The 26338-nt window shown below is 53.8% G+C and overlaps 9 protein-coding genes across 9 annotated transcripts; 6 read left to right on the top strand and 3 right to left on the bottom strand.

Moving 5' to 3' along the window:
- Positions 1-794: 794 nt before the first annotated feature.
- Positions 795-2212, top strand: PG997_000289 (uncharacterized protein; the record flags this gene model as incomplete). Its single annotated transcript, XM_066804604.1, has 2 exons — positions 795-1028; positions 1130-2212. The coding sequence occupies 2 exons, from the start codon at positions 795-797 to the stop codon at positions 2210-2212; spliced, it is 1317 nt and encodes a 438-aa protein (XP_066674377.1).
- A 397-nt stretch (positions 2213-2609) lies between these two features.
- PG997_000288 (dioxygenase) lies at positions 2610-4089 on the bottom strand (the record flags this gene model as incomplete). The annotated part of the gene is made up of 4 exons (XM_066804603.1): positions 2610-3500; positions 3603-3695; positions 3809-3897; positions 3966-4089. 4 exons carry the CDS (start codon positions 4087-4089, stop codon positions 2610-2612), a joined length of 1197 nt encoding a protein of 398 aa, XP_066674376.1.
- Positions 4090-4596: 507 nt separating this feature from the next.
- On the top strand, positions 4597-5403 carry PG997_000287 (tRNA-specific adenosine deaminase TAD2; the record flags this gene model as incomplete). Its single annotated transcript, XM_066804602.1, has 2 exons — positions 4597-4897; positions 4973-5403. The coding sequence occupies 2 exons, from the start codon at positions 4597-4599 to the stop codon at positions 5401-5403; spliced, it is 732 nt and encodes a 243-aa protein (XP_066674375.1).
- Positions 5404-5919: 516 nt separating this feature from the next.
- On the top strand, positions 5920-7164 carry PG997_000286 (uncharacterized protein; the record flags this gene model as incomplete). The annotated part of the gene is made up of 2 exons (XM_066804601.1): positions 5920-5961; positions 6094-7164. 2 exons carry the CDS (start codon positions 5920-5922, stop codon positions 7162-7164), a joined length of 1113 nt encoding a protein of 370 aa, XP_066674374.1.
- Positions 7165-7395: 231 nt separating this feature from the next.
- On the bottom strand, positions 7396-8928 carry PG997_000285 (uncharacterized protein; the record flags this gene model as incomplete). Its single annotated transcript, XM_066804600.1, has 1 exon — positions 7396-8928. One exon carries the CDS (start codon positions 8926-8928, stop codon positions 7396-7398), a length of 1533 nt encoding a protein of 510 aa, XP_066674373.1.
- An 802-nt stretch (positions 8929-9730) lies between these two features.
- Positions 9731-14982, top strand: PG997_000284 (uncharacterized protein; the record flags this gene model as incomplete). Its single annotated transcript, XM_066804599.1, has 3 exons — positions 9731-9854; positions 9889-9977; positions 10051-14982. 3 exons carry the CDS (start codon positions 9731-9733, stop codon positions 14980-14982), a joined length of 5145 nt encoding a protein of 1714 aa, XP_066674372.1.
- Positions 14983-15665: 683 nt separating this feature from the next.
- Positions 15666-16956, top strand: PG997_000283 (2-hydroxychromene-2-carboxylate isomerase; the record flags this gene model as incomplete). Its single annotated transcript, XM_066804598.1, has 5 exons — positions 15666-15743; positions 15854-15922; positions 16042-16072; positions 16140-16538; positions 16745-16956. 5 exons carry the CDS (start codon positions 15666-15668, stop codon positions 16954-16956), a joined length of 789 nt encoding a protein of 262 aa, XP_066674371.1.
- Positions 16957-17688: 732 nt separating this feature from the next.
- On the bottom strand, positions 17689-18343 carry PG997_000282 (histone-fold-containing protein; the record flags this gene model as incomplete). Its single annotated transcript, XM_066804597.1, has 3 exons — positions 17689-17733; positions 17797-17949; positions 18131-18343. The coding sequence occupies 3 exons, from the start codon at positions 18341-18343 to the stop codon at positions 17689-17691; spliced, it is 411 nt and encodes a 136-aa protein (XP_066674370.1).
- A 2062-nt stretch (positions 18344-20405) lies between these two features.
- Positions 20406-20937, top strand: PG997_000281 (Histone H4; the record flags this gene model as incomplete). The annotated part of the gene is made up of 3 exons (XM_066804596.1): positions 20406-20415; positions 20557-20694; positions 20774-20937. The coding sequence occupies 3 exons, from the start codon at positions 20406-20408 to the stop codon at positions 20935-20937; spliced, it is 312 nt and encodes a 103-aa protein (XP_066674369.1).
- Between the last annotated feature and the right edge of the window lie 5401 nt (positions 20938-26338).

Here is a 26338-nt window from a genome sequence, read left to right as displayed (position 1 = left end):
GATAAATAACCAGAACATGTTACCAGGTTATTCTACGAAGTGACAAAACTGCATACGATATGACAACAAAATGTCGATGCGACCAGCCAACTGGCAGCCCGCCTTGGAGGCCAAAAAGACAAAAGAAAAACATACAACACCGAGGATTCCCAGGTCGTCACCGACCCTAGTACTAATTCGGCTCTCTGCTGCTTATATATGGGAGAGCGGACGGGATCCCTAGTATTCAGCAGGATATGGTCGTATGTACTAGAATCTTCTGATGCCAAACATTATAATACAACAACAAACTCAGTATCACTCCGTAACCGATTTACCCTTTTTGCTACTCAACCATGATGGGTTGTTGGGGAGCGCCGGGCAGGCGGCCGGTCTCGTCCCCGCTTATCACAAGTGAGCGAATCGGCTCACACCTACGACATCGACCAACTACGGGCGGTGTTGATGCTAGATAAGCATGCCGCACATGCAGCCTTCGCTCCTTTCATCGGATCCAACAGGTGCGGAGAACGGTATGGCGCAAGCAAACTCCCGAACCTTGTCTGGGTGCGGCAGGTTGGAGCGGCCAAACACTCCGATGTGGACTCCGACCCGGAGGTCGTTAGGTCTCTACAAATGATCAGGAAAGTTTGAGTAACACCCCCGGGGATTGTACTTAGGAGCCGTTGGTTGGTTCAATGAGCGTATAGAAGAAGACATTCACTCGGATACACAGTTCTCAAGATACCATTCCCCTTCTATCGTTGGAGCTGAAGACCTTTCGCCATCTCTTCGTGGATCCCAACACTAGTCCGATGGCTTCTTCGTCGCCGCATCCCCCGCGGGATGACGGACCTTCAACGGACCAAGACCCTGAGAAGGCCGAAACTGCGGCCGCAACCCGAGATGGTGCCCCGGCGGCAGTGCCAAGCCATACTGTCGAGAAGTGGAACGAGCCGCGGATCAACATCTACCGGCTCATGGTCACCAACTACTCCTTCGTCATCATGGGTATGAGCGATGCCTGCCTGGGGCCTTTGATTCCCTATGTAAGTCATCATTCTCCCGTTCCGTCGTCCTCCTTATACATCACGCCAATTCAAGGTTGTGACTTGCTTACACATACACCCCTTTTGGAAAATGGCATTAGATAGAGCAATACTACAACATCTCCTACACCCTAGTCTCTCTCCTGTTCCTGTCCTCCTTCGTCGGCTACCTCGTCGCCGCCCTGTCCAACAACCTGATCCACCACCACCTGGGTCAGCGCGGCGTGGCCCTCATCGCGCCCTCGGCGCGCATCCTCGGCTACGTCCTGCTGTGCCTGCACTTGCCGTTCCCAGCCCTGCCGCCGCTAATGATGCTCCCGGGCTTCGGCAGCGGCCTCGAGGACTCGGCCTGGAACGCGTGGATCGGCAACATGGCCTCGGCCAACGAGCTGCTCGGCTTCCTGCACGGCTCCTACGGCCTCGGCGCCACCGTCGGCCCGCTCGTCTCGACGGCCATGGTCGTCAAGGCCGGCTGGCCCTGGTACGCCTACTTCTACCTCATGGTCGGCCTGGCGTCCCTCGAGCTCGTCCTGACCTCGACCGTGTTCTGGCGCGCCACGGCGGAGAGCTACCGCGCCACACGCTGCGGGACCGCGTCGTCGTCGGACGGGACGCGGACGACGACGCGCACCGTGATGCGGGAGCCCATCACCTGGCTCTTGTCCGTTTTCTTGTTGGGCTACGTCGGCGCCGAGAACGCCCTGGGCGGCTGGATCGTCACCTTCATGCTCGACGTGCGGCGCGCCGCGCCCTTCGACGCCGGGCTGACCGTGACTTTCTTCTGGCTGGGTCTGGCCGTGGGCCGCGTGGCCATGGGCTTCGCCACGGGCAGGATCGGTGAGAAGCTGGCCATCGCGACGTATCTGGTGTTCGCCATCGCGCTGCAGGTCCTGTACTGGCTGATCCCCAGCTTCGTGGCGTCGGCCGTCTTCGTCAGCCTCGAGGGCTTTTTTCTGGGACCCCTGTTCCCGGGCGCCATTGTCGCGGCGACGAGGCTGTTGCCGGTGGGTTACCACATCTCGGCCATCGGGTTCGCGGCGGCGTTTGGGGGCGGCGGGGCGGCGGTCGTGCCGTTTGTCGTCGGGGCGATTGCGTCGAGTCAGGGGTTTGGGTGCTGCAGCCCATCATCTTGGCGGTGCTGGCGTTCTTGTTGCTGGTTTGGCTTGCGCTACCAGGAGGGCTGAGGAGGGGCGGATTGGAGCATGCGCGGGAGACCGACGAGAAAATTGGGCATCAGGCCGTGATGGCTTACTGGTGGATAAGGGGAAGGGTTGGCAAGAGTACATAGAGACCAGGCCGCGGGGTAGTTTACTTTACTCGCTGGTGTTGCCGGCGTTTATTAGGTTAGAATAAACACTATATATTGGATTACGCTACGTACTTGCTACAGCTTGCGAGATTAGGAGTGAACATGCAGTCCTCGGTGTTTGCCAAAGAACAAGGAACATCTGCCATATTTGAATATCCATCGTATATGCGTTTGTCAACTTCAATTTCCAGTCTGCCGCCCGTAAGGTTGGAAAACACTTGATCGCCAATTTGTTCTGAGATAGCTCGTTCTTCCTGTAAGTTCCCTTCCAATCAAGACACCGCTGGAATTGGCACAGGGCCTTTCGGTCCGATACTTGCCCCTATGTTTGCCTGGTGCATCGTCCGCGGCCCGAACGAGATGGGATAGTCGACCGCCGTATGGAACATCTGCCAGTTGGCCCACATGACGATGTCGCCCTCCTCGAGGCTCGGCAGCAGGATGTACTCGGGCTTCAGCACCCTCTCCTGGATCGGCTTCAGGAACGCCCGGATCTCAGTCACGTCGTCAATGACGCGGGCTTCTTCATCGGGAGACGATCGCACGAAGAGCTTCCGCGCGCAAATGCCGTGCACCTGGAACGCCTTCTCGCCTGTGACGGGGTTCATCCAGACCATGGGGTACCGCTTGACGGCCGCCGGGTCGAACTCGCCCAGCTCCTCCATCGTCTTCTCGCGACCCTCCGTCTCGAGGCCTAGCCCATTGGGCCGGCCGTGGCAGTTGGCGATCCACATATAGGGGTGCGGCGCGTACTCGACCCAGGAGTGGTCCGCCATCCGCTGTTCCTCGGGCGTCATCAGGTCGTACGTCTGGACGTTGCTGAAGAACGCCGTAAGGCCGGGCTCCGACTTCATCTCGAGCCCGGAGCCGTCGTCCCAGCGGATCGTCACGGGCCTGCGGTCCGCGCGGGGCCGCCGGCAGCACCGCAGCGTCGTGAACCAGGCCGGGTCTCGCCCGTACAGGGGCGCGTCCATGTGCCAGCGCTGGAAGCGCGTGAAGCCGGCCGCGAACTCGGCCTCGGGCAGCGCCTTGGCGTGGAAGTCGTGCGACAGCGCCTTGTGGATCGTCTTGTCCTTGATGCCGTAGTGGTCCGCGCCCTGGTAGCCCTTGCCGACCAGGCGGAGGTTCTCGGCGCCGGGGATGCCTACGACTTCTCTTTTTGCCTGGTCATTGTTCACGTCATACGCGTCAGCTGGTAGACTCCTTGCTATGACTCATTACTGGGCGGGGGGATATCCCCAGTTCCCACAGGGTCTTCAGCTTACCGATAGCACGCCCCCTTTCTCATTGAAGGCCTTGATGTCCCCGTGTGAGTGAACCTGTGGCGCCTCTGGATCAAATCTCGTGACTAACTCCCACTATGAACTAAGTATTAGTCACGGCCATCAGGGTAGATTACTTGCTCATTATTCTTCTCCGCTTCTAGATGCTGGAGACTGAATACGCAAGGAGGGCGCATTTAGACTCTCACCTGTTTGATCGGTGCGAGGTCCTTCTGACCCTTGACAACAACCACCTTGTGGATCCATATCGCGTCGGCCAGGGCCTTTACATCGGCATCTTCGAAAAAGGTTATCACATGTATTAGACGAGAGCCTTGTTAGTGCTAGCCAGTCTCGTGTGCTCACCCGAGATATTGTTCAGATCCAGGCCCTCAACTACAGCACCAAAATCGTGTTTCTCCTCTGGCAACTTCTTCATCTGGGTGAGGGTGAAGCCTGGTTCAGGCTGTGTAATGGCATGGGGCGACATGATGTACGGGTGCAGACAACGTCTCTGGGAATTGGTAATGGAAGATTACCGTGTTTTCGTATTGATTATGGACATATCCCTATTCATAAATACGTCTTGTATTTTCCACTTTGTTATGGGAAGATCGACTTCACAATGCAGGGCTTCTATTAGGTTTCGAGATGAATCAGTATCGGCCACCTCCGTCTGTCGGGTTATCAGCCGAAGTGTGGGGTTGATAGCGAGTACAACCATCACCTGCAGGACCGACGTCAACGGCTTTTGATACCCTGACGAACAAGATTGCCGTCCTTTGTTTACTCGGCTCTTGATATCTGCGGCAGTGACCGCCATCGGCAATCGGTATTGGCAACCACCGGTTCAGGACTAGGACGATCGAGAGACGATAGATATCCCAGCCATCCCATTTCCATTTGGGCCGGTCTACATAACGGCAAGCAAGTAGTTCCGTCATTGGTATAGACTGAGAAGTCTCGACCGCCAGATATATGCAGTTGTAGAGTCAATATGCTTGCCAGATTCTACTTGCTACTGGCTCCTATATTCGCCGGGGTGCTGTGCCACGAGCATCCTCTTTCGCGGCGAGACCATCAGTTCCCTATGCTGGATCCTACACTCTCGATCAATGGTATTCCTTATGCTACAAGGGCATACTGGATGAGGCAAGCCAACTTGGCTCTTAATGCGCCATGCCCATTCGCCGCGTTCGGGTCTATCATAGTCAACCATACGGGAAGCAATGGGCTAGGTCAACTTATATGCATGGGTGCCAACTCGAACCGACAGACGGGTAATCCCACCCTCCACGGTATGTAACACATCCGAAACCAATAGCATTCAAAGTGTGGTGTACTTATTCAACTCTACTTGGTGGCACCATCAGGCGAAATGGCAGCCATCAACAACTGCACCAGCATCCTCACCGACCCCAAGGGCCCCTACAAGCTCTCCCCAGCCGCCGCCCTCGCCGCCTTCCCCTCGCTCACGCTCTACACCAACGCCGAGAGCTGCCCCATGTGCGCCTCGGCCATCCGCTGGGCCGGCTTCCGCGAGTACGTCTACGGCACCAGCATCGACACGCTCATCGCCCGGGGCTGGGGCCAGATCCGCGTCGCCTCGGCCGACGTCTTCCGCCAGTCCTACGACCTGCCCTACCCGAGCCGGCTCATCGGCGGCGTGCTCGCCAACGAGACGGACACGTATTTTGGGTGGCAGTTCGATCCGGCGGCGCCGTGTCCAGCGGGGTGTGGGAGGGCGCAGGGGGCGGCGGGCTGTGTTGCGGTGCAGACTTTAGATGAGATTATGCGCAAGTAGATAGACATATAAAACAACCCCTAGTTCATAAGGATGCTAGTTGCATGCCGTGATCTTTCAGTTTGAAAGACTTCAAGCTTGCATATGTTGACGGACTCGGCTTGCACCGGGGAAGAGCCTCCTGGCCACCCAGGGTCGTCCGTGGAACCGAGGCGGCCATCCCCGACCCCGATTAGAGAGATAATGGAGCACCATAGGCCATGAGCATAGTGCCCCGCTTTGATGGCCGCTTCCGTTGCATCGGAACTTGGCTTCCATAGTTTGATCCCATCAGATGATATGATATCCAGGTTCAAGATACTGATGGTGTAGATAGGCGTCCACCGTACTTGCCAAAACGTAGCATGGCATGGGAGTGGTGATAACGGCGGGCGCCATAACCCCATGGGGATGGATGTACTACATGCAAGCCAACCTAGAAAAAGAAGAATCTCATGCCAGCTGCTGAGCTCGTCCTTTTGCATACACCCCGTACCGACACCCTTGCATCCCCCGATATTTCTTGCAATTGCTGGCATGGCTGACTCTACCAAGTATGTTGACCGGGAGATCCCACATGTAAGTTCATCGCACTCTCCAGCGGCATGCTAAGTCGCAGCGCCCCTGACCCCTATGTATGCCATGCCATGGCCGAATCAGAAGAATTGATCATCATCTGCACCATCAACGCCTGACTGACCTCGCGCAAAGATTTCCCTAGCCAACTTCGCCGAACGCACCGACGAGATCACGTCGCAACTCTGCGACGCCGCCGAAAACGTCGGCTTCTTCGCCATCGTGGACCACGGCCTCGCCCCCGCCGACGTCGACGCCATATTCGCGCTGTCCGAGCGCTTCTTCCGCCTGCCCGACGCCGTCAAGGCCACGGTGCCCTGGAACCCGGGCAACGTGGGCTGGGAGAAGGCGTCGCAGGTGCGGCCCTCGACGGGCGAGCCGGACCGCAAGGAGTCGTACCAGCTGCAGTTCGGCGAGAACATGGGCCTGCACGGGGAGCTTTGGTTGGGCGAGGAGCACCTGCCCGGGTTCCGGGAGCAGTGTTTGGGGTTCATGCACTGGGTGCAGAAGGTCTCGGAGCGGCTTATGGTCTGCCTGGCTCGGGGGCTGGGGTTCGAGGATGACGACTACTTCGTCAAGTACCACGACGCTTCCAAGCCGACGTGCCAGAGCGTCATGCGTCTGCTGCATTACTTCGAGACGCCCCAGAGACGGGACGGTGATGGCAAGGGACAAGTCTACCACCGCGCCGGTGCGCACGCGGACTGGGGCTTCCTAACCCTCCTCTTCCAAAAGGAAGGACAGTCCGGGCTAGAGATCTGCCCGGGGCGAGAAGTGGTGACCGAACACGCTTTAGGGGACGCTGCGTGGTCCAAGGTGAACTTCGTCCCGGGCAGCATCGTGTGCAACATCGGCGACCTGTTGATGTCGTGGTCCGACGACCGGTTCAAGTCGACCTTCCACCGTGTCAAGGCCCCCTGCGGCGAGCCGGGTGACTACTACGGCGAGCGGTTCTCGATTGCGTTCTTCAACCAGCCCTGCAAGGACGCACTCATCCAGGGGCCCCTTAAGAAGTATCCCCTAGTCACAGGGGAGCAGTTCAACGCCAGGGCTATGTCGACGCACTTCGCTGCGCTGCAGGCGAAGCTGAAGGCTAACAAGGCGGAAACGGAGGCGGCAGCGGGGGCGGGAGCTGAAAGCGAGATGTTGAATAACAGCAGTAGCAGCAGCACCGCAGTGCCGGCTCGGGTACAAGCTGCGGCGTGAAATGTTCTCTTTAACAACGAACTACCAGTAATATCTCTACGTTGTCCCAGTCATCAATAGAATGCACATTCTGGTGTAATGCGAACGATCTTTAATCTGAAGTCTGTATTCATCACAATGCCATTAGAGCTAAACTCGGCTGATTCAAGACGATCGGGAATCGAAGTTGGCAGCATGGAGATAATAGTACATGGGTATAAGGGGTCGGGTATGATATATCACCGACCTGCTCTAGGGCATCGACTTCGCCACATTCCAGAACTCTTGATACTTGAATCGCTGAAGATAGTCCCGGGCATCCGTATCCGACTCCATGACCCTCGATCCCCACTTGCCAAAGGCGCGTTCTCGGATGTCACCCTCGAACAGCAGCTCGCACTTGTTGGCTCCCAGATCTTTGAGGCCCCTTTCGTCCTCGGCCTTGAGCCATTCGCGCATAGCCTCGGTCTTTTCCGCCGACTTGTCCCTGGACGGGGCGTTTTCCGTCCAGTCGATGCGGTTCAGCATGAGCTGCTTGTACTTGCGTGTGCTGTACGAACCGCCCTCCACTATCACTAGGCTTTGTTTGGGGTGCATCACACAAGCGCCCGTCAACGCCAGCTGTTCTGCGTTTCGGCCAATCTTGAACCGGTGCTGGCCGTTGACCAGCGTAGTGATCTTGAACACCAGCACATGAAGACCTTGCGCGGCGTCCTTTTCTTGGTTGGTGGCAAGCTTCTCGTGGCGTTGCTCTTTCGTGAGCTTTCGCTCATCGTTGCGCTGGAGATGCTCGTCGTGCCTCTCGGCCACCTCCTTGCGAACTTTGGCTTCCACAGCAGAGGGATCCAACACAGCCTCCTGCCCAAGAACTCTCATCAAGTTGCTCATCTTCACCTTGGGCTTCTCCGGCTCCACGAGGCCTAATCTTTGTTTGGCCTGCAACTCCCGGAGATCGGCCATTCGGCGCTGTCTCCGCATCTTGGCCTGTTCCTTGGGTGTCAGGTACATGGGCTTGGGTTCTGGAATGTTCTTGTCCTGGGGCGGTTCGATGGCCACGGGGTGTTGAATATATGCTGTAATGATGGAATCGGGTGTGTCGATCTTGAACTCGGAATCGTAGGAAGGCCCTGAAAGCAGTCCCTCGTCTGTCCACTCTATTGCTGGCGGTGCTTCCACGAGGAAGCTCTTTTCCGAATCGTCTTCGATGCGCTTCGTCGTTTGGGTGATCTTGCGTTTCAGCTCCTCCAAGGCTGCCTGTCTCCGCAGGGCATTTGCCTGGGCGATGTACTTGCCCTTCTGATTGAAGACCAGCTGCCGTGACTGGCGAGGCTTGGCGCCAGTAGCTGGAAGAGTGGAAGAATCGGCGAGATACGGGTTGTGTTCCGGCGCTGTGGACTTGGGTTTGGGTGTATATTTCGAGTTCTTTGATTGGTTCGACTTGAACGGTTTGGGAGGCGCGCCCAAGTCAGCGAGGGCCGGATGGAGTCCAACAGCAAGTCCTCCCGTGGCGACGTTCTTTTGCGGCGGCGCGGACATTTCTGCCAGAACTGGATGTATGGGCGTCGATAAGCCTCCTTTCGACTGGCTGGAGGAGCCAACGCCTGCTAGAACAGGGTGTATGGGTGTTGATAAACCGCCTTTTGCTTGACTGGAGGAGCCGACAGCAGCGGCGACGCGGGCCTTGAGAGCGGCAAGCTTGTCGGCTGCCGAAAGCCCCTCGGGTTTCTGGACTCGGTTCGAAGCATCGCGCGTTGGCCCAAGGCCAGGTGAGCCGTGTCGATTCATGGTGGAGTGAGTTGCAGACGTGAGGAGAGGATAAAGGTTGGCCAGGCACCTTTGTGACGTCTATGGGCGAAGCGACTGTAGACCAAAGGCCGGCGCAAGAAGTAAGAATCAGCGACCACAACGGATGCAATGCCAAGGACAGTCGTGTGTTGGAATCAGATGTGTTGGCAATCGATTCAGGTGGGATGGAGATGCAAGTCGGCAAAAGTTGGAATGCAGAGGCCGTGATATGGTTAGTATCAATCAAATGGCTTAGCCTATTCCGATACGATACCTAACTTGGACCTTGGTTGGAGCTAGAGCGAGCGTTCTGACAGCACCTTTTGTCCAAGTCACGTGGCCTTCCTTCATTTGAGATGGGAATTTGAGTTCCAGCACTTGAGCAAGATAGAGGGAGGTAGAGGCTGAGAGAGGCCCACTGTGAGTCTACTGTGAGTCTAAGTGAAGAGCCGCTAAAGCGCCCCGCTATCTGCCGTTTTTCACCGCTAAAAAAAGTTGTCGGCAGGTCGCGCTTCTAGTTTTCTGCCACTCTCGGTCAATTCAGTGCAGAGCAAACCGAAGCAAGACAGTGAAACTTTCACCCCACTTAAGCTGTAGGAAAAACCGAGATATCTTCACTTTTCCTGTCCTGCTACACCGGCTTACCGAGGGACATGCAATTCTGAATGCTCTAGGCCAAGCTGAGGCCTAGAGTATATTATCTCCCCTGTTGACTCTTGTGAACGGTAGTCGCCAGTTTGCTAGATCTTGGCCAATCCTAAACGAGCAAGCCGCTCTCCTACACCACCACCATCCATCCACCATGAATATCTCACAGCCCATCACGTCGGGGATCGAGAGTGTCGACTTCGACTTCCTCACCCCTGCCGAAATCAAAGCCATCTCAGTCAAGCGCATTGAGAACCCTGAAAGCTTCGATGACCTGAGTAACCCTCTCCCCGGGCGGTCTCCAAGACCCAGCTCTGGGAGCATGGGGCGAGCACCAGTGCTCTACATGCGGCCTCGGCGTGGCCAGCTGTCCCGGCCACTCCGGCCATATTGACCTCCCAGTATGTATCCCAATTCTCGCAGACTAGGTGGTCAGGGAGTGCGAACATTTCAAACTGACTGTAACTCGTACAGGTTCCCGTATACCACCCAGTGTTCCTCGACCAGATTATGCGACTACTCCGAGCACAATGCGCTTACTGCTACCGCTTTCGCATGAGGAAAGAAGACCTCGCCAACGTCTCTTGCAAACTACGCTTGTTGCAGTTTGGTCTCCTCAATGAAGCCCATTATCTGGACAAGATCACCTCCGACACCACGGACATCCCTGGCGTTCCATCTATGGCCGATGAGGCTGCCGACGAGAATGTGGACAATGCGTCCATTGACAGGGTCATCCAGATGCGCGAGGCCTATACGGAACATGCCTTGAGACGGCATAAGTTCGCGACTTCGGAAATTCGCAAAGGAAAGCACGAGGGTTCTGCAGAGATGCGCAGGGAAATCGTCAAGGAATTCTTCCGAGATATGGTCAAGGGCAGAAACTGCGCGACATGCAAGGGTATCTCGCCAAGCTACCGAAAGGACCAGTTTGTCAAGATCTTTGAGAAGGCTCTGTCGCAAAAGGACGCTGCCAAGATGTCCCAAGGCAACTTCCGAAGGAAAGACGCCTTGACTCTTACACTCAGGCAAAAGGCGGCTACTCAGAAGAAGAAGGAGCGACGCAGCACCGATGAAGCTATTGCCGATGTCGAGGTTCAGTCCAGCGAAGAAGAGCCGGAGCACGAAGAGGAGGAGGAGGAGCCGAGCGATGAGGGCGAGGGGGAAGAACTCGACGAGAATGGCGATGTTGTCATGACAGACGTCGCGCAAAAAGCCTCCAAAACCAAGAAGGAAGAGCCTGCACAGCGTTATGTTGGCTCAATAGAGGTCTTGTCCAGATTGAACCTGCTATTTGAGAAGGAGCAAGAGATGATATCGCTGCTCTACAACTCAAAGCCTCAGAGTATGCAGTCGAAGCCTATCACAGCAGAATCATTCTTCGTCCAAACCGTCCTGGTCCCTCCCAACAAGTTCAGACCCGAAGCTATGGCAGCCGGTGGCAGCCTCGCCGAGTCTGACCAGAACGGCCTGTACAAGGTTATCCTCAACGCTTCCTCTAGAATCGCAACGATCTTCGGCGAGCTCCACAAGGCCGCCAACTCCACAGGAGAGGAAGTAGGCCGGAAAAGGGATATCAGCGAACTGCACGAAGCCAGCGCTGCGCTTCAGGACGCCGTCAACTCGATGATTGACAAGGACCGAAACCCCGTTCGGGGACAAGCTGCCAAGCGACAAGCCGACGGAATCAAGCAGAAGCTCGAGAAGAAAGAAGGTCTGTTCCGAAAGAACATGATGGGTAAGCGAGTGAACTTCGCTGCTCGTTCCGTCATCAGTCCGGATCCGAATATCGAAACGAGCGAGATTGGTGTTCCGCCCGTGTTCGCCAGGAAGTTGACATATCCCGAACCTGTCACAAGCCACAACTTCCGTGAGATGCAACAGGCCGTCATCAATGGTCCGGACAAGTGGCCAGGCGCAGCCGCCATCGAGAATGAGAATGGCCAGATCATCAACCTGAAGAAGAAGTCGGCCGAGGACCGTGTGGCATTAGCCAACCAGTTGCTTGCCCCCAGCAATCACAACGAGAACACCCAGAAGGGCAAGAAGGTCCACCGACATCTTGGAAACGGAGATGTGGTCCTGATGAACCGTCAGCCAACACTGCACAAGCCTTCCATCATGGGTCATCGCGTGCGAGTTCTCCCTAATGAGAAGACTCTTCGCATGCACTACGCCAACTGCAACACATACAACGCTGATTTCGACGGTGACGAGATGAACATGCATTTCCCCCAAAACGAGCTGGCCAGGGCCGAAGCCATGCAGATCGCCGATACCGACCACCAGTATCTCTCTTACACGGCTGGAAAGCCCCTGCGAGGTCTGATTCAGGATCATTTGTCCGTATCCGTCGCTCTTTGCAACAAGGACACCTTCTTGGACCAAGGCGCCTATCACCAGCTTGTCTACGGTGCCCTTCGACCGGAACATGGGCACATCACATCTGACAGGATCGAGCTGGTTCCTCCCACCATCATGAAGCCCGTTCGTCGATGGACTGGAAAGCAAGTCATTACAACCATTTTGAAGAACATCAAGCCTATTGGTTTCGGCGACTTGTGGATGACTGGTAAAACATCTTTGCCTGCGTCTCGTTGGGGGTCAAAGACGGAGGAGGGCAAGGTCTTATTCCAGGATGGAGAGTTCATTCACGGTATTCTTGATAAGGCGCACTTGGGTCCCAGCGGTGGAGGTTTCATCCACGCAATTCACGAGACATGGGGGCCTGAGACTGCTGCGAAGCTCCTGAGTTGCATGGGCAGGCTGCTCACGCGGTACCTCGCTATGCGAGCCTTTAGTTGCGGTATGGACGATTTGCGCCTTACGCCCGAAGGAGAGAAGAACCGTAAGGAAAAATTGTCTGTTGCTTCGAGTATCGGTCTTAAGGCAGCTGCCAAATATGTCAGTCTGGACGAGAACGAAGACATCACCGACGATGATCCTCTGCTTCTGGAGCGCCTAGAGGCCGTCATGAGGGACGATAGTCAACAGGAAGGTCTCGATACGATGATGAACGCTTCAAACGCTAAAGTCTCGAGTGCAGTCACCGCGGCCTGTCTTCCGGACGGTCTTGAAAAGCCCTTCCCCAGAAACCAAATGCAGTCTATGACTTCGTCCGGAGCCAAGGGTAGCGGTGTCAATGCCAACCTTATCTCTTGCAACCTTGGCCAACAGGTTCTAGAAGGCCGGAGAGTACCGCTCATGGTGAGCGGAAAGTCTTTGCCCTGTTTCCGACCTTTCGAGACAAATGTTCGTGCTGGAGGTTATATCGTGAACCGTTTCTTGACGGGTATCCGACCTCAAGAGTACTATTTCCATCACATGGCTGGACGTGAAGGTCTGATTGATACCGCTGTCAAGACATCCAGATCCGGATACCTGCAACGTTGTCTGATTAAGGGTATGGAAGGCCTTAAGGTGGCCTACGATACCTCGGTCAGAGATGCCGATGGGTCCATGATTCAGTTCTTGTACGGAGAAGACGGTTTGGACATCACCAAGCAAAAGTACCTTCACGACTTTGGCTTTTTGCTTCGAAACCGGGCATCCGAGGTCGCGCAACTTTCCATCGACGAGAGAGGCTGGCAACAGGACATCTTCTCGTCCAAGGAGTACGCGCAAAAGTACATGAAGAAGGCCGTCAAAGAAGCCAAGGCGAACAGCGCTCTTGCCCGTGACCCCATCTCGACCGAGTTGAACCCCAACCGCCACGCGTTCGCCACGTCGGAGAAGTTCTACGAGCAGGTCACTGAATACATCAAGAACAACGAGGATCGCCTCCTCAAGGACAAGGGTGATAAATCAGCATCTACCGAGCTCATTGCCCGCAAGTATGCTGAGATTCTGCTGCACACCAAGTATCTCAACTCGCTGGTGGAACCGGGTGAGGCTGTCGGTATCGTCGCTGGACAGTCTGTTGGTGAGCCGTCGACACAGATGACGCTCAACACTTTCCATTTGGCAGGACATTCGGCCAAGAACGTCACCCTGGGTATTCCTCGTCTCCGAGAAATTCTCATGACTGCCAGTGACCACATCTCCACACCCGCCATGACCTTGATGGTGAACGAGGAGCTTTCTGAAGAAGAGATCACTCGCTTCTCGAAGGCCATCAGTAAGCTTCCGCTTTCTCACGTCACCGACAAGGTCGTCGTGAAAGAGCATGTGGGCAAGGGTATTGGCTACCGCCTTGCCAAGATCTACGACATCAAGCTGCAGTTCTTCAAGTCGGAGGAGTACACCAGTACCTACGGCATCAAGATCGGCGATGTCCTCCGGGTGGTTGAGAGTAAATTCTTGTCGCTGCTGGAGAAGTCCATCAAGAAGGAAATCAAGACGCGAGCTGCCAGAGACACCGCTTCGGCTCCCGAGATTGGCGTCAAGTCTGGTAATGTCGAGATGGCAGCGCCCGATGGCGAGCGTGCGCCCCGTGACGAGGATGACGATGATGACGACGATGGCGATGATGATGCCACTAATGCCAAGTCACGTGCAAACCGAACCGAGGCCGTTTCCTATGGTCCCAATGACGATGACGACGACAATATCCAGCAAAGGATGGAGAAGGACGGCGAGGACGACCACGAGGACGACCTGCCGGAAGATGAAGGCTTTGGCGGTAGCCCTCCGCCAGAGGGCGAGGACGACGAGGATGATGAAGCCGATGGTGTCGACAGGCAAAAGCTGAACAGGAGCCGTGAGGCACGGGCCAAGGAACGATTCGGTGCCATCTCGCAGTTCTCGTGCGATGAGAAGCGCGGCCGATGGTGCGAATTCTCGCTGGAGTTTGATGCCAACATGCCCAAGATTCTTATGCTGAGCATTGTGCAATCAGCGGTCAAGAAGACTCTGATCCAGCAGATCGAGGGCATCAATGACTGTACCTATGTGGCCGATGAGGTTGTTAAGGACCCTACCACGGGCGAGGAAAAACGGCGACCGGTGATTCACACCAACGGTGTGAACCTGGTGGCGATGCAGAAGTACCCTCACATGATCAACCCCAACAAGACGCAGACCAACGACATCGCGGCCGTGCTGCGGGTGTACGGTGTGGAGGCGGCGCGCAGCGGTATCATCCAGGAACTGTCGGCCGTCTTCGGTGGTCACGGTATCAGTGTCGACAACCGCCATCTGAACCTGATCGGAGACTACATGACGCGCAACGGTACCTTCACCCCGTTCAACCGTATGGGTCTGCGGGGCAACGTCAGTCCCTTCACCAAGATGAGTTTCGAGACGACACTGGCCTTCCTCAAGGACGCGGTTCTCGATGGCGACTGGGACGATCTCACGACGCCCAGCAGTCGCATCGTCATGGGCCGACTCAGCAAGGTGGGCACGGGCGCGTTCGACGTGCTGACGAGGCTGCACGCCAAGAACGGAAAGAACCAGATGGTTTGAGTGAACTATTGGGTCTTGTTTTAGAAAGCGGCGTCACAAAAGGGGAAAAAAGGAATTCTGCAATATTTTCTGCTTGTTCGCATTTTGTTGTTAAGCTTGCCGGGTCTTGGTACAGTAATTTGTTACGAGTCAAGATGATGATGTATATAGATCGATGGATACCACCGTCGAATGGCAGCTTTTCCAATTCAATCAGTAGTTTTACCATGCCTCTTGCTGTGTGACGTACGGTGTCAGTCTTGAATATGCAATGCGAGGAACGGTGTGTCCAAATAAGTAATCATAGTCGGACGCGGTCGGTCGAAGTGCCGAAAGCAGACGACGGCTCGGCAGGTATGTTGGAGACTGGCAGATGTTCCACCCCCACATTGTCTCTGGATTAGTGATGTGGTCCACAAGCCGAGGTTGAGCTTACGTCCGTTAACCTAGAGCGCTCGAGATATGTCAACATTTCCGGAGTCCAAAAGGCAGTTCATGATGATTGAAATTGAATACAAATAAGTCGGTCGCGATACAAGTAACATATCTCTTATATCATATCTCTTTTGCTGTGCTACTGCGATTGGATAGTACTTGACGGGTGTTACTGTTACCAGCCAATCTCTGTGCTCTCGAGCGGACGCCTGCATATATTGATCGATCTGATTGATTGGAAACCCTTGAAGCCGAGCCAGCCACCAAACATGGTCGCCGCGCCCAGTATCCGGCTGTATGTCGATGTGGTCAGCCCCTTCGCATACCAGGCCTTTCACATTCTGAGAGTAAGTAGGTCAAGGCTCCGGGGAATTGTTTCCATGTTGGACATACATACCTCCTATATCTAGATGCAGGCTGATTTGGCTGACATTTGTTTGCTTGCTGCTTGCTGCAGCATGACCCCGTCTTCAAGGGCGTCAAAGTAGAGTACATCCCCATCTTCCTCGGCGGACTGATGCATGCTGTAAGTGGCACATTACACATAGGCACCCGTAGCAAACCGCGACGGCGGTGGGCAGTATGACGAAGCTGGTGAGGAATGACAGCAACTGAGAATTAATGGTTGGATACAAATATCTCCAGTGCGGCAACACGGCTCCTATCCAGATTAAGAGTAAGTATCACCAGTACCACACCACCCAGCCCGGCGACACCAAGATCAGCATCCCTCATATGTACAGACCCTGCATACAAACAAGCATTCCATGCCATCCATCCAGCCCAACTCATCTATCATCCCTTGCATCTTCAAACCCTCCACGACAGCCATACTCCAGCCGCTAACGCCCATGCCACAGACAAGGACAAATGGATCGGCCAAGAGCGCCTCCGCTGGGCCCGCGCCTTCGGCGTGCCCATGAGCGACACCACGCCCGCCAACTTCCCGCCCAACACGCTGCACACGATGCGCGCCGTCTGCGCCCTGTCGCTGCAGGACCAGGATCAGAACCAGGACAAGCTCGTCCGCGGCCTCGAGACGCTCTTTGCCGCCATGTGGACGGACCACGCCGAGATCGCGAAGCCGGACGTCTTTGGGCCGTTGCTGGTCAAGGCGCTTGGGGAGGAGACTGCTAAGAAGGGTAGGTTTTTGTCCCTTTCTTTGTTGTCGCTTTCTCGCTTTTCTTTTGTCGTCTCTCTCTTCTGCTACCAGGCGGAATCAAGGCATCCGTCCCCTCTTTTCAAGAGAGGAACGGTGGTGGCGAATACGAGAGACACCCGAACTTCCCAGACCCCCCAGGCAGACATCAAGACCTACTCGACTAATTCCTATCCCCGCGAAATACAGCCCTTGCCGACGCCGCCACCGTCGGCAAGGCGGCCCTCAAGGAGAACACCGACAAGGCCTTCGCGGACGGCGCCTTCGGCCTGCCGTGGATGGTGTGCACCAACCGCCAGGGCCAGACCGAGGGCTTCTGGGGCGTCGACCACATGGGCCAGGTGCTGCAGTTCATGCAGCTCGAGCGGCCGCGCGAGGGCGGCTGGAAGTCGGTGCTCTAGATCATTGAAACGGAGAGCAGAGCAGGGCAGAGCAGAACTGGCTAGAAGGTGGATGAATGGATGATGATGCCTGTATCTAGATGAGGAACTCGTAGCGTAGTCAATTTGGTGTTAGCATGCCCATCTACTTAGTTCTATATCATGGTCTTTGGCCAAGGTACCGCAATGTATTCAGAAATCTTCAAACAGATCCCTACCAACGATGGTGTCGGAAATGGCCACTGTGGGTTACATATTCTCATGCCCAAACCATGTTGACCATAAACCTTGCATTCGTAGTGTTGTTGCATAAACTCAGGGCAGAGGGCCGGACCAACCCCGCGAAGACAAAAATCGGCCATCAAGACATGCAGCACTCTGCGAACAGGTTATTGGGAAGGCATTCCGCTGGCATGATGTTTTGGTACGGCTGGATCGCCCAGGAAGATTATCGCGCCGCTCAGAGAAGCAAGTCACAGGCAATGCAAGTAAAGATGGGGTGGTTTTTGTTTCAGTTCGTATCAATTCCATTGTTCAGAGTTGCAGTCCTCGTAAGGAATCTGCCCTGTTATACAATCCATGAAGAAGGCTCGCATCTCGAGCATCAAATGTGCAAAAACAACGCAACACTAACGCCATGATTACCCTTGCCCTGTAGAAACCGTTGTCATCAAAACCATCCCATTGTGCAGATCATGAAGTGTTCATCCTCCACTATGCATCTATCCCCAGAAGACTCCAAGAGAGTCGCGCTTAGTTGCGCTCACCGCGGAGGCGGCGGGCAAGCTGGATGTCCTTCTGTAATGGCTGTTAGTAATGTGTTGCAAAGGTAAGAGGGTGTAGGATGGGGTTGAAACATACCGACTGGATGGTGACACGCTTGGCGTGGATGGCGCACAGGTTGGTGTCCTCGAAGAGGGAGACGAGGTAAGACTCGACGGACTCCTGGAGGGCACCGATGGCGGAGGACTGGAAGCGGAGGTCGGACTTGAAGTCCTGGGCAATCTCACGAACCTGGAAGAGGAAGTAGATGTTAGTATTGATTGATTACAGAAGGTGGGGTTGGGAAGGCGCGCGTTGATTGCGATCCAAGACGCGTCGCGGTTGCACTTTCGTGAAGGTGCCGCAACCGTGAGGGAAAAGCAGGCGCGCCATGGCGATGATGGAATGTGATGATGGGAATTCAAAGACTTACCAGACGCTGGAAGGGGAGCTTGCGGATCAGGAGCTCAGTCGACTTCTGGTAGCGACGGATCTCACGAAGAGCGACGGTACCGGGCTTGTAGCGGTGAGGCTTCTTGACACCTCCGGTTGACGGGGCGGACTTGCGAGCGGCCTTGGAAGCCAGCTGCTTACGGGGAGCCTTGCCACCAGTGGACTTACGGGCGGTCTGCTTGGTGCGGGCCATTGTGATGGTTGATGGTCAAGTTGATGATGATGTGTGGTTGATGGAATTGATGGATGAAGTCTGAGAGACTGTTGAGAGATGGGAGTGTGGATTGGATTGTGGTGTGGATGAGGGAAAAGAGTTGGAGGAACGTAAGTGGTGGGGGGTGGTTAAATATCTGAAATGGCCACAGGCAGGCGTGACTGATCTGATCTGGTTGAATGCAGTTGTTTGGCAAATAATGCGCGCTAGTGCCGAATTGGGAATGTGTGTGGGTGACTGATTTGTTGCCTCCCTAGGAAGGAAAAAGAATTGCGGTGCGGTTGTAAGGCAGTTGCGCGCCTAATGGAACTGTTCAATTTTCTGGGATCAGACAGGGGTGCGGTTCGTTGTCAAAGATGCGCTGCGCTTTAGGTGGGCATTTGGCATCGAAAAAACATGGCCGAATTTCTGATTGGGTGCATCCGCCAGTCCCAGGCCCCACTCGCCGAAACAGTCAGACTCCAACTTTTTACTTCCCGTTCTTGGTCACAGAATCTGGGTTTAGTGCCGTATCGGCGGAATTGATGGCTGCGTGCTTGCTTGCCGTATCTGAGGCGAACTGCCAAGGTGCATTCAATGTTCACAAGGCAGCAGCACTTCTGACGAGAGTGCATTTGATTATGTCATTATGGCTGCTGGAGTAAACTACGTATTGGCTATTGGCGTAGTTGGAAGTTGTGTTCGTAGGTACGGCAACTACGATGTTTCATACAAGTTCTCCAAGTTCCGAGTGGCGTCACGTGCATGGCCTATGTCAAACACCTACCGGAGAACATATTCAGTGACATGGATGACGTGGGAAGCAACAGAAAGCCTCAGTAGGTGGTGAACACGAACACCGGCTGCAAGATTCCGGCGAGCCATGGATCTCTCCCACTCTCTGCCTGACGTAGAAGCATTCTTTCCCCGAGGCTGCGGGAAGCTTCACTTCGATAGTCACAAACAAAGAATCCGGGGATAGACGTGCAACTCTACATGTACGTACCTGCTGCACACGGGAGAGAGGCAGGGCATGTGGAGAGCATGAAAATAGCAAGCTGTAAGGCACAACGCGTCTAGCATGTCCAAGAATCAGCTTCGGCTTACCCGTCCCGGAAAGTGATTGGCTGGGTGCGCGAGCGGGATCAAGGTTGAGCGGGATCTACAGGAAGGCAGGAGAACATCGAACATCAGATTCACATGAATACTTCCGGTGGAGACGTGACTATGGGGAAGGCACAAGATGGCTGTGGTTCTCGGGAGGCTGGGCTGTGGACTGTGAACTTGTCCCAACGCGTTACGCGTGTGGTAGTGAAGACGTGAGAGTTTGCTAGAAAGCAGGCAGATCAGTCACGGAAGCAATCAATCAATCTAGCAGACTGACCGCGTAGGAATGGGGCTTCCGTGACGGGCTGGGTATGCGCTAGCCCGGATTGGGGTGTGCATGGTGGTGGATTAGAAGTCGATTTGCAGTTGACTTGGTCACCTACAATTCAATAATCTGCTGATGCCGTGCTGTGTTGTCTAAAGCTGGGTGGATCTCGCGTCTGCTGGGGGTGTTTTCCTGAGGTGCATTTTCCGCATTTTCCAGGTGTCGGTCAGGACCCCACCTTCCGAGTTGCAGGCAGGCCCCGAGGAATTAAAGTCGGCTGTCTGATTTTTGATTGGCCCCAAAATCCATCGTGGCCGCAGTACGTACTGCACTTCAGGCACTACGCACGCTACAGCAGCAGTTGACGCACTTTTTTAGCGCATCCCCCTGCCCACTTCCCACCCCCTCCACACACATCTGCAGTTCCATTTGTTCCTTTGCAGGGGGGCTCCGGCTGCTTCTCGCTCTGGCTCGTTCGAGGGGCTTGTCGGGCTCAGGCTGATCTGATTTGGAGCTGCCGCTTGATCCCGTTCATATTTAAACTTGGCCGTTTCCCCACGCTTCAACATCTCCTTCTCCCATATCCCAAACGTCAACTCCAGCAACCGACGCTTAATTGCACTCTCTACTCCCACACCCAAATCCCAACACAACACCCATTCTTTTCTCTCACCCACTCCCACCTTCACAATGACTGGACGTGAGTACCACTACTCCCCTCTTCTACTACTGCCGCATTCGGTCTGGTGGTGATGACTTCTTCCCGAGGCCATCGCCATCCGCCGTTGTTGCGTGGTTTCCATCCATCTTGACCATCAGTACTGACGCATCTCATCTACAGGCGGCAAGGGCGGCAAGGGTCTCGGAAAGGGCGGTGCCAAGCGCCACCGAAAGATCTTGCGCGACAACATCCAGGGTATCACCAAGCCCGCTATCCGTCGTCTCGCACGTCGTGGTGGTGTCAAGCGTATCTCAGCCAGTAAGTTCCCCTCATAGCAGAACGCGTCTTCTCGTGTCTATGGGTCCGTGTGTCTAACGTGTCTTTCCCCCACCTACAGTGATCTACGAGGAGACCCGTGGTGTCCTGAAGTCCTTCCTTGAAGGTGTCATCCGTGACGCCGTCACCTACACTGAGCACGCCAAGCGCAAGACCGTCACATCTCTCGATGTCGTCTACGCCCTGAAGCGTCAAGGCCGCACCCTGTACGGGTTCGGTGGTTAAAGCAAAGCAAGCGTTGGGTCCACACATACTGTTGGAAGGTGTTCTGGTTTCACGTCTGTTACGAAAGTCATTTCTTGCGATGGCCGCAAATTATTTCTGCACAGTGGCTTGGTCATGACGAATCATGGGATTTGGGTTCTTGATTTTTTTAAGGGTGTTCTGATCACACAAAGTGTACCATAAGGGAATGGGGGTTTCTACTATAAGGATTGTCCGACGAGGCATAATCAATCCGACAGGAACATTGAGAAATAAGCAAACAAACTAAACACTTCACGTCTCTTCCCCTCTGCATCGTGATGTCTCCTACTCTGTATACTGTAAACTGGCGCGTCTGGCTGTCTCCATCTTGTACGTAATCGAACTTTGTCTGTTAACACGCGTTATTCTGTCGCGTAGCACGATTAAGAGCATGTTTTCTTGTGCATGTGTGGCTGCCACATAGGTCAATGCTGGAAGATAGCCTTGCGTGATGTGGCTCATTTCCCGATGCTGTAGATGATGAATACACCACATGATAAGAAAAGTCTACCTAGAGTTCAAGTAGTATGAGTCATTTAGCGGACCCAAATTCAGTTGGATGGACGATGTGAGTCACCTGTGGAATGCTTGCTGCTGAACCATTGTGGTGGGTGGTGTTATCGTTGCCAAGTAGAGATGTGTCGTGAGGCTGCACGTAGCCGAGGCTGTGCACCAGCCTCGCATCATGAGACTTGCTGCTTGATAGCACAACCGACCATTTTGGCTGTTGAATCAATATATGCGATGAGTCACTATTCCCTAGTTCTGTGACTTGATTCAGCTTGTGAGAATGTAATTTTGTAGATCTTATGTTGGATGCTGCCTGGTTTCGTAGTGTGTGCTGTGATATTGGTTATGAATCGACACTTGCATAGGCTGCAGCCTACACACATCTCGATCCCGACAGGCAACCAAGCATCGCTTCTGTGGACGTGATACCATTTTTATGGATTGTACTAATTCCGAAGCTCTATGAGTTGCGTTTATACGGCTTGGTGAGGTACGAATGGAACATGTCGAATTTAATATCTTAATTTGCAATTTGAAATGTGAAGTTGTGATTCTCCAGATGGTAGGTATCAAAACACATGAAGAATAAGTTCTGATAGTCACACCATGACACTACATTTGTAAGTATCTCATCATCTCCATTCCATATCTTATTTATCTCTTTGCATTTTATGCACACCTGGATAGTCCTCTGCCAGTTGACGATGTTACTCAACTGGTGCACTTATGGGTCGATAATATCCATGCCTGTGTAAACCATGTTGCTATATAGCGTATCAGCATTTCATATTTGACCTGCAGTCTACTGGTACTGATACTACGTACATGACACCATGTTCAGTGGCCGTTGCGGAGAATGACGGTTTGGGTTGAGTATGCTGGTAGCGAGTCTGGTTTTGACTCACCACCGGAACATAAGTCATAAGATCACGTAGACGGGTCACAACTCTGTATCCTACAGACTCTTCATGTCACACTTGCAACAAAATGTTCAGTTTACCGCATATATGGTTGTTGCCTACAGAGGAAACACCTGCTTCCCACTCCTGTGTGCCAACCACAGAACCACAGACATGACATGTCGACATGGCAACTATATTATTAAGCTCATCTGTGACATCGGGCTGCCACTATAGCTGTACTCTCACGTATGTATTTATGTCCGTAATTTGCTTCTTTCCTACATTACGGTCCTCGTCAGTGGAAGAGACATTATTCGTATGTGTGGGCATATCCAACATGCGACGAGTGCCCTCAGTATAGGAAAACCCTTGTCAAGTTTGTCTGACCTCTGTTGACAATACAATGTTCACGCCGTGAGCATACCTGATATTCCTATGTGTAGCAATGTTATTTGATGAACTGTTGTAGAAGTCTTCTCATAGCCGACATGTTATTAGTTTTACGGTGTTTCTACTATATCACTACCATATTCACATTCGTTCCCTTCGTATATGTGTATATCTCGACATAGCCCATTGCATTCGACATGATGGGTAGGGAGGACCACAACACCTACTAAGATCGACCAAATATTAGCCAAAACACACTCCATGATATATTTGACACGGAATCTTCGCCGTGAATTACTGGTAGTAGGCCATGATCCGAGATACTATGAGCGACTCACCTGGTGGCAGCGCTGGAGCGCCGGTATCTATTTTGCCTGTCCATACAAACACCTTCGTATTGGAATCCTCAAATGTCTGCAGTGTGGCTGTGGCCTGCTGGAAGCACTTTGATTTGGCTCAAACTACGTGTAAAACCGGATACTTACTATCTGGGATGCTGTGGTTGGTGTTTAGTTGCTTCAACCATCTCCTCGATCCTAGGTTTCAGGAGATCTTCCTTCTGTCTAGAGACCGAATTACACATATGACCACTACAGTACATTGAAGATTAGAATAGATTACTCGTGACCCAAGGTATCATAAATGACAATGCGATATTGGTTCCCACACTGGCTCGGCGTGCGTACTAGGTTGGGTTTGGACGGTTGTCAACAGCATAAGAACTTGCAGATATCCGACTCGCCTGACACCAGCGACACCAAGGCTTCCAGCAGGCAGCAATCAAGACACTGGCTGAAAGAACGCATGCTATGAAGACTGCAGGCATGGAAACCGATACAGCGTCGACCGGCTCAACCATACCCATAACCCTTCAGTGCACACTCATCGACCTCACCCAGGGTACAGCTGCCTGAACTGATCCATACAGCACACAACAGATCACACCGACTCGGTGCGCTATATGACAGTGATGCAGCAAAAACAAGAGACACAGAGGAAAGAGTCACGACACGGGCTGAGCTGAACTGCGCCGCGAAAAGGGAGCGCTGGCAAGGGATGTTCTGCAATACATGTGAAGAGCCCCTTCAGCTCTCCACCCGAGCAGCACATGCATAACATCTCGCATCTCGAAAGTGAAGCTGTATCGTCCAACTTACGAGAGTCGGTCGGGTCGAACGGCATGGCACACGAGGCTCGTGTACAAGCCTGGTCTGTATTCAGAAAGAGTGCTTGTTGGCTGCTTCTACGACTACTTGGCTTCACCGCAATGCAATCCCCAGTTTCACCATCCACCATGCGCCAAGAAAAGAGGCTGTCATCGGCTCTGGTGCAGACCGAGTATGCGAAGCCGGAGGCCTTTCTCGTATCTGATCACGATGGTTGTGCGACTTGGCTTGTCGTCAATGCGAGCCGTGAGTAGGCGCGACCGCGTGTGTGTGTCTCTGCGGTAGTTGCACTTGGGCGATGTCCACTTTCAACTCAGCCACAGAGTGCTTGCTCAACAAACCGTTGGCATGAAGTATCTTTGCGAGTCCAGAACATCTCCTCCCTTGGTTCCTCGATCCCAACAGACAAAAGAATAGACGAAGATATCCCGGGACCCTCCTTTTTTTCTCTCTGGATACGACGAGCTGAAAGCCGAGGCGCGCCTGTCGCTGTCAGTTCAAGGCGCGATGCATGCAGGTTCGAGCCGTCCGCGTCCGTCCATGCAGATGCAATGTTACAGTGGCTGAGCCCAATTTTTGCCCATTCTAGACGCCATCCGCCCACTGCCGAACCCCCCTCCCCGCAATCGACCAGTCAACCGACGGGAGGGCTTTCTCACTGGAGAACAGCTACTGCAAGCAGCTGCTGCGCCTCACCTTGACAGCGTCTAGCCCGCACCCGCCGAAAGCCGCCGAGAGAGAGGGTTAGGCGACGAACGCATTTCCTCTCTTTCACGCCGGTGCTACGCAACAGCCTGCGTCCAAGACATTTCTCCCCGTCGGTCGGAGCGATCACGGTTCCTCGCGAAACGAGACTTTGGCGCAGCCCGCAGCACTTCTGCCACGTGGGTAGCCAAAGCGAATGCATATCAAGTTGAAAGCCAGCTACTGTAGATCTACCTGCTCTGCTTAAAAATTCGCCTCACCCTGTCCCCAGTCAGCGATCCCGCGAGGACAAGGGTATCACGGCGCATCTTGTACGGTAAGGCTGTGCAGATTATGCAGTTGTTTCGATGCAAGCGACAAGAGATCTCTATACCACCGTCGACTACTGGATACGGGAAGTACATACAGATATGCTATTGAAGGATACGATACGCTTGCTGTATGCCTTAACGAAGAGCATACCGAGCCCAAGGGTTGCATTAGTCACGTGAGCAGCAAAGCAAGCCCTCCGGACGATACTGTATATGCACATGTATCTTGGATGAATTCATATTCACATTACATCAAATGTCCATCGTTGACTCAATCAACTGCGTGCAAGCCTCGTATCTAGAAGTTGTCCGAACTCGGTGCGAGGTCGGGCCTTAATCCAATATGCTTGTGTAACTCGAATATGCATCTTTAGATGATGCTCATCGAATGAATGTAGTTTCGATTGCCGATCTGGGACATGATCAGAGAAAACGAAGAATCCCATCTCTGTCTGAGCCGTCGCGAAATCGGAAAGGCGCGCAAAGTCTAGCGACCGACAGACACGGGCTGACCGACAGAAACGTGGTGCAACGAGCGCTGAATTTAGTAACAGTTCCGCATTCGACCCCCCACCACCCACACCACCACCCACACCACCACCCACACCACTCACAGGCGCTCGCTTGACCGTTAGCGGGCCTATTCGGATTCCAGATCTCCGGGACAGATCTAGTCCAGCCCATCAAGCCTCAGAAAGAAAGAAAATTGATTACATGCTGCTGCCGATGCTCTCCCTATACGGGCAAAAGATTCTACGATACTGGCTGCTGCAGCAGCCGATGGGCGTCTCTCAGCTGAGAATAGTGATGAAGGGCGGCATGACTGCACGATCTGTTGCATGCATAGAAGTTCTAGAAACCACGCCAATAAGCGAAATGATCAATTCAGCTGATGACCTCCTTTCTACCTTCTATTTTGCCCCGATAAGGCAAATATATGTATCAACAAAAGTAGATATGACACCCACGTGGTATAGCCTGGGGCTATTTTGATATTCCAAATCAGCCACCAACAGCACCCCATCTACGCGAAGGCGGTCTGAAGTGGCGGATATAGAATCTGTTCTTATGATAATGAGTAAAGCAAGTCAAATGCCGAGCGCGGTGAACAGTAATCGCTTCACCGCGACCGGGTCACCGGGCGCACAATCTTCCAGAGCCCGAACTGCGGTGGACCGTAATGACAAATGCAAGCTTCATGACGGGCTCAACTTAAGCCTCGTTCATGATGTGTCTAGCTCTTGGCGTCAACGCGTACAATGCCGTGTAGATGCCATTTGCTGCCGTCATGGATGGATTGCGGCTTATACAATCCTTTGGCATCCGTATATCCGGAGCCGCGGAGAAAGACGTGTGCAACTCTCGGACTCGTAATCATGTAAACCATCTGCATATG

The sequence above is a fragment of the Apiospora hydei genome, assembly GCF_038363865.1.
Source record: "Apiospora hydei strain CBS 114990 chromosome Unknown utg000002l_segment0_segment0, whole genome shotgun sequence".
In the NCBI taxonomy this organism is placed as follows: domain Eukaryota; kingdom Fungi; phylum Ascomycota; class Sordariomycetes; order Amphisphaeriales; family Apiosporaceae; genus Apiospora; species Apiospora hydei.
This window is presented reverse-complemented; position numbering and strand designations above follow the sequence as displayed.